General features: G+C 39.6%; 1 protein-coding gene across 1 annotated transcript in view; it reads left to right on the top strand.

The window, feature by feature from the left end:
- The window catches only part of WIPI1 (WD repeat domain, phosphoinositide interacting 1), a 45,282-nt gene that overhangs the window by 18,018 nt on the left and 12,443 nt on the right, over positions 1 to 14,821 (top strand). The window contains exons 4-10 of the mRNA XM_026678800.2: positions 475 to 571; positions 7,232 to 7,329; positions 8,246 to 8,338; positions 10,162 to 10,232; positions 12,016 to 12,123; positions 12,960 to 13,124; positions 14,631 to 14,738. Coding sequence (XP_026534585.1) covers positions 475 to 571; positions 7,232 to 7,329; positions 8,246 to 8,338; positions 10,162 to 10,232; positions 12,016 to 12,123; positions 12,960 to 13,124; positions 14,631 to 14,738 — 740 coding nt within the window. The remainder of the gene's footprint in view (positions 1 to 474; positions 572 to 7,231; positions 7,330 to 8,245; positions 8,339 to 10,161; positions 10,233 to 12,015; positions 12,124 to 12,959; positions 13,125 to 14,630; positions 14,739 to 14,821) is intronic.

A 14,821-nucleotide genomic window follows, 5' to 3' on the forward strand; every position in this document is an offset into this window, starting at 1 on the left:
CACTAGAAAACCTCCAAAATCCTTTTCAACCGTAGGATTCTGGAAAAATGTTATGGAATTATCACAAGGAATTGAGCTTGATTTACTTGAGGTAAAACATTTTGTAAAGATAATGCTCCTATGTCACAGAGAACTATAGGGGCTGATGTGCCAGATGCTATTTCTGAGTTATATCTATCTCTGTTTTCAAATACCAAATATGGCACATAACAGAGAACTGTTTGTGGTCTTGTTTCAGCTTATCATATCGATAATCATCTTTTTTTCCACACAAAAAAAATACTGAAGAAAAAAAAATGATATAATTATGCAATACATATCAAAGGTGATAAAACTACAAGTCTCCCTATTCGCTCCCTTGAAGGTAGTTTGAATTATCCTGTGACTAAATCATGCCCTAATGAGATCTGGCAGCATTTGGGGTCTTTTTCATGTATAACAAGAGTTTTGCATTCATTTTTTTTATCTTTGCAGAGACTGATTGTTTGCTTGGAAGAATCTATTTATATTCATAACATTAAAGACATGAAGCTTCTGAAAACAATCCTGAACACCCCTCCTAACACCACAGGTAAGGAAACAAGTATGAATTGCCAAAGAAGAGTGATGGACTCAGTGAAAAGAAGTAACTTCATAATGCCCGTAGAAGAATGCTCCTGCTGCTTTCTGCAATAGGAATAGTTTGGTCTTGTTATTTCTAACTACAGCTGTAAACTAACTACCGTGGCAGATTAAGTATTTTGGTTGTGTTCTGTTCTAGCTGTTGTAAGTTTACCTCATTATAGCTTTCCCAGGGTTATTGCAACACGTCCTTCTGTAAATTTAGCAAGACCTAATCTGCCTACTTCTGCTCCCTAAACCAATGCTTAGCTTAGTCTCTATTGTTACAAATCTGTCCTGACTCCAGCTCAAGGCAGTGGAAACTCTGAAGAAGGTACCGGTATGTATCGATAGCTTCAGTTATTCTGAGGCAAGACGTTCTTTTGCATTCCCCATCCAGTCCAGCTAGCAGCCATTTGCTGTGGACTGATATTGGCTACACAGGTAGTCCTCGATTTACGCCCACAATCGAGCCCAACATTTCTGTGGCTAAGTGGGACATTTGTTAAGTGAGTTTTGCCCCATTTTGCGACCTTTCTTGCCACAGTTGTTCAGGAAACCACTGCAGTTGTGAAATTAGCAACCCAGTTGTTAAGTGAATCTAGCTTCCCCATGGACTTTGCTGGTCAGAAAGTTGCAAAAGTTGGTCCGTGTGATCCTCAGACATTGCGACCATCATAAATATGAGTCAGTTGTCAAGCATCCAAGTTTTGATCAGGTGACCCTAGTGATGCTGCAATGGTTGTAAGTGTGAAAAAGGTTCATAAGTCACTTTGTTCAGTGCCATTGTAACTTTGAATGGTCACTAAACAAACTGTTGTAAGTCAAGGACTACCTGTATTAGAAACTTTCCTAAGGCTAAGGAACATGAATAACTTGCAAGTACACCTATCATTGTAAATAATAGGAGGGTTGGCATGCAGGTTATGGGTGGATGGCAAGCCAGAAGTTCCCCACTTAATTGGGTTCCCCCATTCATTTTATCTTACTTGTTTGTTCATTTTTAATGTCCAAAAAGTGAGACAAGAATCTATACTATGGACTAAGTTCCTGAAATTTTGATTTCATGCTGATATAGATACATGCACTTTCAAAACTAATGCAATTGTTTCTTCCATAATATACAAGCTCTTCGTGGGAATATTGCAGTTTGAATGGTTGAGGATTTCTAGGCAACACTTTTACAGTTATCTAGGACTATCAGATCTGGACTGCATAAAATCCAGATAGCTATTAGAGGACTGTAGAACAATACACGTAAATTATCTCTCTGCCACCATCTAGTAATTGTCTGGATTTCTGGAGCCCAGATCTGGTTGTTTACCTTGTCTTCACTTCTCCAATGCAAGTACAGAAACAAAATTAACTTCACATCTTTCTTTTAATAACCAGTAACAAAGCATTTTGTAGGACACATTATTTCTATATAACATCATTTAGACCTTCTCAGAGGCCCATTTGGCAGCCAAGATAACCACTGGTGATACAGTGATACAGGAGTTAAGCAAAGCCAGCAGATCATTTTATGTGTTGAATGATTGGAGCAGAGTGACCTCTGTCCTGATAGCAGGGAAAGGAATGTATTGGTTTAGTACATTTTTAATTTAATGATATAGATTCCAGATCATTCATATGTCTCTGTCTGTCTGTCCATCTCTCTCCCCCTCTCCCTCCTTCCCTCTCCAATTATAGTTGTATGCACATTCTGTGCTTTTCTGAATTTTGAAATGAAGCTAGGAATTCAAAAACTTAAGTGCTACATATATTTCAGGAATTTAAACCTAAATATATGTACTTGCAATTTATAAAAATTACAGACTAATTAGGATGCAGGCCAAAATGAACTTACGTTTGAGAAAATGGCAGCCAGAATAAAGCTGAACTTAATAGATTTTCCTGGTATAGCAACAGACTTTTTTAGGATGGGCATTTTTTTCTTCCCTGGAGTATAGTTTCTGTTTTACAATGAGGTATCCTAACCAACAACAAAAATGACAGCTTGGGAGCTTGGATTGTTCTGGATAAGGGATGAGCAAACTACAGGTTGTATAGGACTGTTGTGACTCCAAACCTCTGTAACATCCAGCTGAAATATGGCAACAAGTTATCAGATTCTGAAAGTGTAAAACACCATTTTTAGAAAAGAAAAATAGTGGTGAATTTATCAGGTGCGAAAGACCAGGTCTACACATGAAGTCCAATTATACTGGGAAAAAAAATCCCTATCTTTTAAGAACCTTGTCAAATAACAGTTGCTGCTTGAGGTTAGATAAGGAATTAGTCCTCTTGTGGCTACGTAAGGATTCTAAGCTAATCCCTCTTTTAACTCTGCCACCAATTTCTGCCACTCCTCCAGAATTAGGTGTGCTAAACATCTTGTAAATTTAATATACCTATTTTATTTTAACAAAAAGGAGGCACTAGATCAGTTCTAGATAAGCCCTTCTGGGGATGTCATCAATGACATGTTATCCCCCTTGTGCTCTTGGCACCCTAAATTTTTAAAAATGCAATTTATGGTCACTTAATATGTTAAATTTGCTTTTCCTTAAAGCAACATAAAATTGGCCCCAGGATGGCATGCATCCAAACCTCCTGTCTCCCATGCTATCATGGTCAATGGTGTGAATACAACCTGCTAAATATTATTTGGCCCAATACCAAGTGGCATTAGAAATACAAAGAGAACTTTGAGTATTAACACAAGGACTTGCTCCTTATCTGTGGCTGGACTATTATGACATTTGCAAATGTCAATGGTTTTGTATTTAGGGTGTTAAGTTTGCCTGTAGGCCAGGAAGATACTCTGTAGGATGGAGAAAAAGTAAAGTGTGGAATCGAAAGACTTAAAGAGCATTAATGGAGCAGCCTTGTGAATTTTTACTTTTGTCTGCCCAGCCCAGTAATTGCCTAAGGATTCTTGGAGTTGTGGGTCCAACAGAGGCAGCAAGTTAGAGAGGCCTGATTTGTACAGCGTAGACTTTGCTCTGCTTTCTGACACTTTCTGAATCTTCAACTGGATTATCTGTGTGCGCTGCAGAATCATCCCTCATTTGCTAGAATCAGTAGCTAGTGTGGAAATGTGCTCACTGCTGAAGAATGCAGAAAGAATGGGTAAAGAGGGTGGCAGAAGATGGGGATACTGTATGCAATAAGGATTTTGTGTGTGAAAAAGAGGGAAAGTGCACAAAATGGAAAACAGATTTTGTTTCTGAGCTTAACGCAACAGCCTAACAGAACATTCTGTTGGAACAAAACATGAAACAGTTTCAGCATTGTGTATTCCCTTGTGACAAATCCCAAATCCCCAGGCCCAACCAAACAAAGCCCTGCCAGCATTTATAAATACATCTGAACAAAAAAAGGCCTTTGGATGGTCATCGCTGCACCTATTGTTTTCTGGCATTTTTGTGTTTTTATTGGCTTTTATGGATTTTTAAAAAATATTTGATGATGTAAACTGCTAGAAATTGACTTCTGGGTCCCACCGCTTATAAATTAAGTAAATAAATAAAAGCCATCAGGCATACAACTTTTGCTCAACAAAAATAATAATTAAGATGGTATTTTATATTTCATTTGCCAACATATTTGGTGTGTAGGGTGTAGGGCTTCCTGCCTAAGGAGGGGGTTGGACTAGAAGACCTCCAAGGTCCCTTCCAACTCTGTTATTCTATTCTGTTCTATTTTGGGTGGAGGGGGTGGAGTGGGGACTCAGTAGAAAGCCCAAATTGGCAAATACATCTTTGCAACAAGTGCATTTTGAATTGCATCAGTGATGCACAAGAGTGTGAGCTTAATGGACAAACTCTTTAAGAGTCCACAATCAGGAGGACACATAAAGTGCTTATTGCTTCTCCCCCAAATTCATTGGATTCCTCCCAAAATAGGTGTCCCTCAACAGTCAAGACTGAACCGAATATGTGGGTGCAGAGTGGAGAAGGGGTAGATTTGGCATTATGATATCATGCCATTTTGTTTTGTAGTTTTAATGGAAGTGCCCAATGCAGTTTCAGATATTCTGGGAGTTTAAAACAGGTGTTTTGAGCTTAAAATAGGCCTGTTTTAGGCTGAGACATTTCCAGAATAGGCATTTCAAACTCAGAACAGATCATTTTTAACAAATGGAGTGTCAGCCCTGGAGCCATTTTTTTCTGGCCCCTGGCATCTCTAAGGGCTGCCACAACAGAGGTGGAGCAAGCTGTGGAAATGGGAATGGGGAGGTAGAGTTAGCAAGGGCTTTGTAACCAAAATAAAATTCTTTCCTCTTGAGAACCAAGGGGGTTCCCGCCAGGTGTGAGAAGACGGGACGTGAGTCTAAGTGAATTTTGGACTGTGACCTGATTGGGCCATGTGATGGCCTGCGTGGGCAGGAGGAGGAAAAATGTATTTTTAACTAGGAGGAAACCCAAGAGACTTTAGAGCAGGGGTGTCCAACCTTGGCAACTTTAAGACTTGTGGACTTCAACTCCCAGAATTCCTCAGCCAGCTTTGCTGGCTGAGGAATTCTGGGAGTTGAAGTCCACAAGTCTTAAAGTTGCCAAGGTTGGACACCCTGCTTTAGAGTCAGGTTTCCCCAGATGTGCCAATATAACATACCTAATAAATCTATACTTTGAGGAATATGCCTGCCTCGGAGTTTTGATTCTGTTGGGGGCATTACTTGAAACCTTGACATGGAGTCTTTTGCATGTAAATCATTGTGAACAAAGGATTTTGAATGTCACTTGGAAATCATTTAATGAAGCAGGCAATTCTGCGGTATTGGAAAGGTAGGATCTGCAAGTGGCTAATAATTTGTTCAAGGAATCCAAGAGGATCTTTGAAAAGAAGAGATACAATTAGTGGCCTCTAATATGAACTCCTTTTTTTTTATTGAAACAGCTTTGGGGTTTGGCTTTAAACAAAATACAAAGTGACTTGGAAAGTTGTCTATGGAGATTCTCGATTATCCGGGTCATGGTTGTGACCTGAAGAAACAGTTTGGTTGAGAAGCAAAACATTTTCAAAGAAAAAAATATCAAGAAAGTCCATCTGTCTTTTGGAAAAAAAGCACCTTTGGCATGACTTAGAAAGTTAGAACAATTTTAGAAATATCGCAAGATCCTGAAGAATTCAAAACAGTTTTGACAAGAAATCCAGTGACAGCGTTTTGGAAAGTATATAAGGATTTTGAATCTGTGAAGATCCTTTGTTATCGCTAAAGATACACATAACATTTTAATTTGCTTTCATAAAGTAATAAAAATAAGGAAACAAATGGGAATAATGCTGGATATAGTGTTTGATCGGTGGGTATCTCTTTACATAATAGTGATAACCACTATGCAACAAATCTTAAAATTGCTGTCCTGTGGTTTTTTTTAATGTTTTCTGTTTTTTGCTTATGCTTTCTACTCTTTCTGCCTAGAGGGCCTGCTGATCTCTTTCTGGTATAGTAACAAAAACACTCAGATCCAAGTGAATTCATTCTTTGCCTACACACACTCTTTTGCTGTGCCTGTTGTGTGTTAGAGCAGCACCCCCACCCCCCCAACTCCCAGACTTCTCCAGCCAGCGCTGGCTGGAGAACTGGGAGTTAATCCAGCCTAAAGCCAGGTGAGACCCTGTGTTAGAGCATGAAACTAGCCTCACCAGCAATTTCCCAGGAGGATTCCATTGGTATCTCCCCAATGATCTCTGAAACTGAATGGCCGCATCCAGTTAACGATGGATTTGTGAAGGGGAAAATCAGTGTCACGTTTGGTGAGCAGTTTCTGAATGGAATGTCTGTGGAGATTTTCAGCCATCCAGGTCATGGTTGTCCCAAAGGTGCTTTTTTTTCAAGAGGCAACTGGACTTTCTGGTTTTTCTTTGAAGACGTTTTTGCTTCTCATCCAAGCATCTTCTTCAGCTCTGACTGGGTGGTGGGGAAATGGAAGGATTTATATGCCTTGCAGACAGCTGGTCATTTGCATCCTTTTAACAGGTTGTTAAGGTCACCTGGAGGTTTATCTGTGTCATCAGGGTCTCATGAGTGGTGCAGATTGGTGTGGAGCCTTCTTGGAACTTGAAAGGATTGTGTGGTAGACTGGAGATAGATGATGTCGTATCCCCCCCCCCCTCTGTGGAGAGAGGGCTGTTCAATTTTGACATAGATGGCCTCTTTGACCCCTCTTTCAAACCAGCAATCCTCTCTGTCCAAAATATGGACTTTGTTGTCCTCAAAAGAGTGCCCTGTGTCTTTTAAATGCAGATGGACTGCTGAATCTAGTCCTGATGTGTTTGTTCTCTATGTTGTGCCATGCGTTTATGAAGTGCTTGTTTTGTTTCCCCACTGTACAGATCTGCACATGGCTCACTGCATTGTACTGCATATTCCACATCGCTCAGTTTCTGTCTGGGTGTTTTATCCTTGGGGTGGACAAATCTCTGCCTTGATTTGGGATTTCTGAATGGAATTATACCATCTGCTACCTGTAGATGTCACAAGAGTCCAGACGGTTTTTGTCCAGAATGCTTGTGGCTGCCAGAACTGGTCCAGCACAGGTTAGGTTTCTCCAGGAGAAACCATGATGTTGTCTGTGAACTCCTCGCTTCTGTATTCCTGAGCTTTACTGCTTCCTGACCATGCTATTTCTTCTCTTGGCAGGCTTATGTGCACTTTCTATCAACCATTCCAACTCCTACGTGGCATATCCCGGTAGTCCTGTTGTCGGCGAGATTGTGTTGTATGATGGAAACCTTTTGGTAGGTGCAAAAATGAATCGCAAAGGTATTCTGGGGCACAGATTTGGTAACTCTGTGGCTTGAGAGTAGACGTTCAATGAGGTAGGAGCATTACACTTGTAGCATGCAGCATATGCTTAGGGCTGTGCAGAAATTTGTTTCTGTTTTGACGCTCTGGTGTCCATTTGGATGTCTTCCTTTATTTCTATTATTTGTTGCTCCCAACTGTTTCCCCAACCCTCCTTCCTACCCATGTTGAATAATCACATTTGTTGTTCCAACTTAGTGGGAGTCCTACCATAAACATGATTAATTCAAAATAGAGGGATGCAAGAAAGAGAAAATGCATTTTGTCCTGTGCATGGAACAAACACAATGGTGGTGGTGGTGGTGGGGAAATTCAGTTAGATTTGGTTTACTTGTCCCTTGTTCTTCTGTACTTAGAATGATGTGGTAGTCCAGGATTTTGCCGAAGCAGATTTCGAATAGATCTTGCAAGATGAGTAGAGCAACACTGATGTACCTTACTCTTCTCTCCTTCTCTAGTTGCTGTGAACAACATCCAAGTCTATGTTGGCCTTCATCTCACTGACCCAATATCTTTCTTATCCTTACTTTCCTTTCACTGCTGCTACATGCTACTGTCAGCTCCATCCTTTCTTCACTGACTCCCTCCTTAGAATGTGTGTGTTCTAAATTATGTCTGGACCATTTACATATCTTCATTGCAAGATTGATGAAATGTGCATGTTAGACCTGGGCATCTAAATCTGGCTGTTTTATACATGGTTTCACACATTGTACATTTTGCATATACCTATATCATAATGTTAGATAGGCAATGTATTTTTACTTTGGTGGAATGAAATACAAATATTTTAGTTACTATAACTAAATACATATATTTAGTTATTTTTGTTTCCCCCCTGCTTAACAGAGAGATGTTTGTTCTATTTCTGCCCATGAAGGGCCCCTCGCGGCCTTGGCTTTCAACTCTACAGGGTCAAAACTAGCAAGTGCTTCTGAAAAGGTAAGTCAGCAGTGTGATGGGAGACTGACAAATAGGCCTTGTGTTTCCTGAGAGGAAGTGGACTAAAGAAGATGAGTATTTGGTTTATCATTTGATTCGGTTGGGTATCTTTTATCCCCCTCTAGTAAAACTTTATTGGGAACTGCTGAGGGATCGCTATAAAGATTGGCAGCTATATACATGTTTTACATAAATAAAATTTCATTCAGTTGTTTTTTCCCCCTCTATCTTGTTTTCCCTTCAGCCCTGGACAAAAATTTATTCATTTAGGATTTTTTTCCCCTCTTAATTCTTTTAGGGTCTTTTTCTCCCCATATCATTTAGTTGTTTTTCTGTCCTTAGTTTTTTATTTCATTTAATTGTTTCTCTCTTAGGTTAATGCTGTCTTGCCTGACCTTCAGCATAGGACAAACGTTTGGTCTAGTGCTCTAGATTTTCGATTTGATCTCCTCCACCTTTCCAATATTTTTGTTACCTTAGTTAAATCTGATAGCCTTTATGAAAATGACTTGAACAGATGTCTGTTCAACAGACCTATTCCTTTGGAGTGCTTGGTCATTCAGTTTAGAACCCAGAGGAGTGAAAAACTTTTTGATGAAATAGCAGGAAAAGAGTCTAGAACTGTTTAGCTTGAAGTTTATAGCTATAAAGCCCAATTTCCAACCTTCTGCTCAGTATGGGAATTCTGATTTAAAGCATCTATATAAAGAAGTCAAAAGATACATTAAATGTATATCTTGACCTCTTCAAACGAAGGAAGAGGCTGTCACCTTTCCGGATAATTAATTTCACTTTCAAACTATTCTTAAGAGTAAGAATAGTTTAACATTTGACTGAAATCTGCCTTCCTCTAACTTCATTCTTCTGTGTCCAATATTCAGAAACGAGCAGTTTTGACCTTTCAGTTATTTGAAGACTGCTATCAGAGTAACCACTTATACCTACTTGTGTACCTCTATCTACAGAAAATAGCTATAGGTCATACACCTAGAAATAGGTTGAACCTCTGTCATTCAGAAGATACATGCTCGGGAACAAATGCCATAGAGATCAGGAGTCCTTGTTCTAAGACAGCATGTAATGACCCAATTAGTAGCCACCCAACCTAGGCAAACATATTGCTTAATCCTAAATGGTATTTCCTCAGATGTAAACTCTAGAGGCAACAGTTTTCTAATAATGTTCTGTGGCATTAGCTGAAAGTAAATCATCCATTCATTTTGTGTTTACTTAGGATGGACTTTGCTCTGATACCTATCTATAATTGCTCCTAGGATAATTTTAAAAATAATAATTATTAGATCCTACCAAGAAACTTACAAAATTAGAAAATGGGACAGGTGAGAGGATGGCTAGCAAGAAGGAGGAAAAGAGTAGAGAAAACACAATTGTTTGGAACAAGACCCTCTCCTTTTCTGGCACTGAGGATTGTTTAATTTATTCTACCTTGCGGAATAGTAAGCGGGCAACCTTGTGGTTTGTATGTATCTTCGTTCTGTGGCTCTCCAGGTTCACATTGTTGAAATAGGTGCATTTTCGGTTAAAAAGCAACAAAATAGCTGCATTGAGCATTTGTTAGCTTTAACCCACCTATTTCATAATCATTAAAAAAAACCTCCTCCATAACTTAAAGTGGATCTAATCTAGTAGAATCTTTACACTAACCTCTCTGATACCACAACTTTTCTGTGCCCCTTGCTACAAAATGGTTATCCACCCAAAGTCGAAAGGAAGGTAGCACGTCCTCTCCAAAAGCAAAATGTTACTATTGCTTTTCTCCTGATTGCCTTTTATACTTTAGTATCTCCTGTCTTTCCTTTCAGGGAACCGTCTTTCGTGTTTTTTCTATCCCTGAAGGACAAAAGCTCTATGAATTCAGGAGAGGAATGAAGAGGTTGGTCTGCTGCTCTTATGTCAGTATTTCACTTGAAATAACAGGTTATTTATTGGATTCTGAGGCTGCCTAATTTTAAAAAAAAAACGTTCTGGGCAACTTCATTGATTGATATGTGCCATCAAGTCATTTTTGACTCCTAGTTACCACATAGATTTCTCCATGGTGATTTATCCCTAATCTGTTCTTTCAAGCAGGCTGCTTAGAATATTTAAAAACATATACAAGCAGTCCTCGGCTTGCAATCATTTATTTAGTGACCATTCAAGATTATAAGAAGCACTGGAAAAAGTGACTCATGACCATTTTTCAGAGTTAAAACCGTTGCAGCATCCTTATGGTCACATGATCCAAATTTGGACTCACTGTATTTTGGACCAGTTGTAACCTCCAGATTGTTTTTAAGGGCAGCCATTTGTAGGATGCGTTGTAGTAATCCCATCCACAAGATGATTAGGTCATAAGCGACCATCTGAAGAGCCTTCTGATCAAGGAAAGGGTATATTGTAGCTAGTATACAAGGTGAACCTGTGCAGAACTCCTTTGGTCATAGCTCCCATCTGCTCTTCAAGCTATAGCTACAAGTCCAGGTGGACATGCTAGTCTCAAATGGGAAATGTGACGGTGAAAACATCCCAGACCCAGCAATCCAGTTGCAGTCGTTCAGTCTTCAGCTAAAGATTTTCCTCATCCAGATTTGAGCAGCCTTCATACCCTGGGTCAATATAGTGAGAGATTTACCTGTAGAATCCAGGGCTCACCCAGTAGTTTCATGTGGATGTTAAAGAGGTAGAGAGAGAGCATCAAACCCTCAAGCAACCCACAAGCGAGGGGCAAGAGATACAGTTTCTCACCTCTTGTCAAACTGAGTGGAAGCAATCGCCAAGGAAGAAAGAAAACTACTGCAGCATATGAGCTCTACATGGGGCTGCCTTTGAGAATCACGCAGAAGCTTCAGATGATACAGAATGCAGCTGCCCAGGTTGTAAAATGGTGTCAGCTACTCAGCGCATGCTTTGATTTGACTGCTTTGATATGCCAGTGTTTTTTTTTTCTAGTTGAAATTCATTGTGCTGGTTGTCATCCCTCAGGGCTTTAGAGGGTTACCTGAGGGGGTCCAGTTGTTTCTATCTCTCCAATCCGTTCCATCAGGATGGGCATGCTCCAGGTCCCGTCAGCCCAAAAATGTTGGTTGGCAGGGACCAAGGGATGTTCCTTTTCTGCTCTAGCTTTTAGAAGACCTTCTGTCCTAAGATTAGGATGGCCCCACCCTGCTGGCCTTTTGGAAGGCCTTGAAAAGGAAACTTTTCAGTGATACATTATATATTATTTTTCTTACTCTAAAGTAGTAAAACTTTGGGGTATTCTTATGTGGGAGCACCCACAGAAATAAAAATGCAGGGAATGGATGACTGATTTGCTAGAACTTCTACCCTGCCTTTCATCCAAGAGGTCAGGGTAATTTACATAATGCACATTCCTTCCATTTTCTCCATGGCAATAATCCTGTGACATTGGTTTAATTGAGAGAGATTGATTGGTCCAATCTCACCCAAGATACATCCACAGCTAAGAATGGATTAGAATCTGGTTGCTGCGCTCCTAGCCAAATATCCTTAATGCTACACCATTACTAATCAATTCTTCAGAGACGTTCTCATGGGACTTTTAAAAAATGTATTTCTGTCCTAGGAGACTCTCTCAGGCTTGCTTATTTAGACCAGTCTATTACCATTTCCTAATCCAATTAAGATGTCTGGGTTCTTTCTCACCTTTGCTTTAGGTACGTGAATATCAGCTCCCTTGTGTTTAGTATGGATTCCCAGTTCTTGTGTGCATCAAGCAATACTGAGACAGTGCATATTTTTAAGTTGGAGCATCTCACCGACAGGTGGGTAGCAAAATTATGCTACATGTGCCACTGAGAAGTCAGCTGTACCAAGGAAAGGCTCTCTTGACAGGTTTTTACAGATGGCAGATGGAAGCTGAAAAAGATACTCCTCATCCAGGAGTGAGGATCTGCTCACAGACAACCAAGGTTTGCTTATTGGGAGAGTTATTTCAGTAATCTCTCCTAATTGGCTACAGTTGTTGTTTTTAAATAGATCGCTCAAGCTTTGCTTTGGCAGCAAGTTTGACCATCCCTGAAAAACCTGTGGGCAAAATCTTGGATCGTTCAGATCCAAGTTATTGCCAATTGATTCCAGGATTTGGGTTTTGGGTGGTTATATGTTCAGGCTGATGATACGTTCGTAAAAGCAATCGTAGGATCAATCGGGGATCTAGGCATAGCAAAGTGATGGACTGCAATTCAAGCTGGACTCAGAAGCGTTGACCAAGAGCCTGCTCTCTGGCCATGGCTTGGTTTCCTGGCCATAGTGTTTATCCTAGACCGGTTTAATCTCCTTTACTGGAATAGTGCCTGTGTTGCAGTTATGTTACCAATACAGACCTAGAAAGGGTTCTTTGATGCTCCTGTTTCCAGCCTTTTTTACAACTACTTTAAGGCTTCGAGCTGAAAAATCTGAAGTTTATTGCTGCTACTTAAATAGCACCATCTATTGCATTTTCTTAAGGTTTAGTGTTTTATTCCTCTTTAGGAACATTTAGGAAGGAGAGATAATGAAATTATCTGCCTTAGGGTTTAGGAAATGAAGACCGTTGTTGTTATATCGTATCGATGTTCCTGGAGTAGAATGTTATAATCTGGCATTTTGTTTGTCTTAGTCGGCCAGAAGAACCTCCCTCCTGGAGTGGATACATGGGCAAGATGTTCATGGCTGCCACCAACTACCTCCCTTCTCAAGTATCAGGCATGATGAGCCAAGACCGGGCCTTTGCTACCGTGCGCCTGAACTTCTCTGGACAAAGGAATATCTGTGTGCTCTCAACGTACGTAAGCTGGGCTACAGCAACTAAACAGGATTGCCTTCATTTTGTATTGGACACACTGTTTTATTTAGGAGAGGCACCCTGGTTCCAGTGGAAATGTTTCATAAATGTCATGGTGCTGGGTGAATCAAAGAGTGTTGAGTAGGACTAAAATATTCTCCCATTTTTTTCAGGTCTTTCTCCCTGGTTACAGATGTTTCTTTATCTCATGGCCACAGTCACTATTACTGTGAATCGTTGAGCTTAGGAAGATATGCTCTGAATATTATGGTTGCTAAGAGTGGCCACTGAGTTGATGGAATATAATCAACATATTCTGTTAAATTTGCATTGGTTCATGGTTCCGGCATTCTACGAACCAGTGGTACATATTTTGATTTTAGGCACTTAAAATCAGCTAAATGTCCAAAAAGTTTTAATCCAGCCAACTCATAAGTACCAGTGCCACTCTCTATTGGATATCTTCTGCCCTGGGAAATCTTATTCCAGTATCATTCATTCATTCATTCTTTGCTACCCATCCTGCTACAAGGAGACTCATGTTAATCTTTTTCTGATTTGATTGTCCATTAGATTGATTGAGGTTACTCTTCTGCAAATTATCAAAAGTTGAAGAGGCATTTCCCCATAGCTTTTATTCTTGTATTCCTCTCTACCCAGTTTACTGCTGATTTGTTGGGCAATGTATGAGGAAAAGTGGCAATTTCCTGGGGCACATAAGCAGTCTGCAAATCATGGTTTATTCAGTTCTAGCTTATGCAGACAGAGGCTTCAAACATCACAAAATGCAAAATTTTCTCTTTTGCATTGATATACTTCCTGCATTCATTACATTTGCAATAATGTTGGTTGGATCTTATATACAAGGCAAAACTGATTTTGTTATACTAACACATTCTGCATCGCTTTCCACTTTGAGAGCATAGTAATATAGATTATACCATTTATACCTATTGTTTCATGACCCAGCGCTGCAAGAGAATTTTTTTTTTAAGTTTAACATCAGGCCAAAACTCAAAGGGAGAAGAAAATACCTTACAGTACATTGCTTTAGAAGTAAGCTTTGGATTTCATGGCAAATAATATAACTGCATGAAATAAATTGGTTAGTAAAATAAGTGTTTTGCTTTGCATCATATGATAATACTATGGTGGCTTTATTTAGGGGAAAACCTTCTTGGCATGACTAATGTAGCCTTATAATAGGTTCAAAGTCATGTTTATATATATCTACATATATGTCTCTAAATTTTCACCCCATGTATATTTCGTACTATTAATTAAAATACTATAGTAATTGTTTTACTCTAAAAGTAGAGGAACAGACAAAAATTGGCTGTCAAATCTCTCCCATAAGTATCTTCACCTTACAAATCCATTTTCTGGGAAATCTAACGTGGTACAGCCTAGATAGCACAGCCTATTAAGAGGTCATCTAGAGGTCATCTAGATGGTACAGTCTGTTTAGCAGTCATTTCAGCTATGTACTTGTACATTTTTTATTAGGATCCAAAAGTTGCCTCGGCTCTTAGTTACAACATCTGGTGGACATCTTTACATCTACAACCTGGATCCCCAAGATGGCGGAGAATGTGTTTTAATCAAGAAGCACAGGTAACAGCTTAGTGATTTCAAGAATTCAAAGGAAATGTACAGAAAATAAAGGAGAAAATGCAGGATAATTTAAAAGGGATTCT

This window comes from Notechis scutatus, chromosome 2 (genome assembly GCF_049901735.1).
Source record: "Notechis scutatus isolate UNSWTSFEM ecotype Mainland chromosome 2, rNotScu1.2, whole genome shotgun sequence".
Taxonomy (NCBI): domain Eukaryota; kingdom Metazoa; phylum Chordata; class Lepidosauria; order Squamata; family Elapidae; genus Notechis; species Notechis scutatus.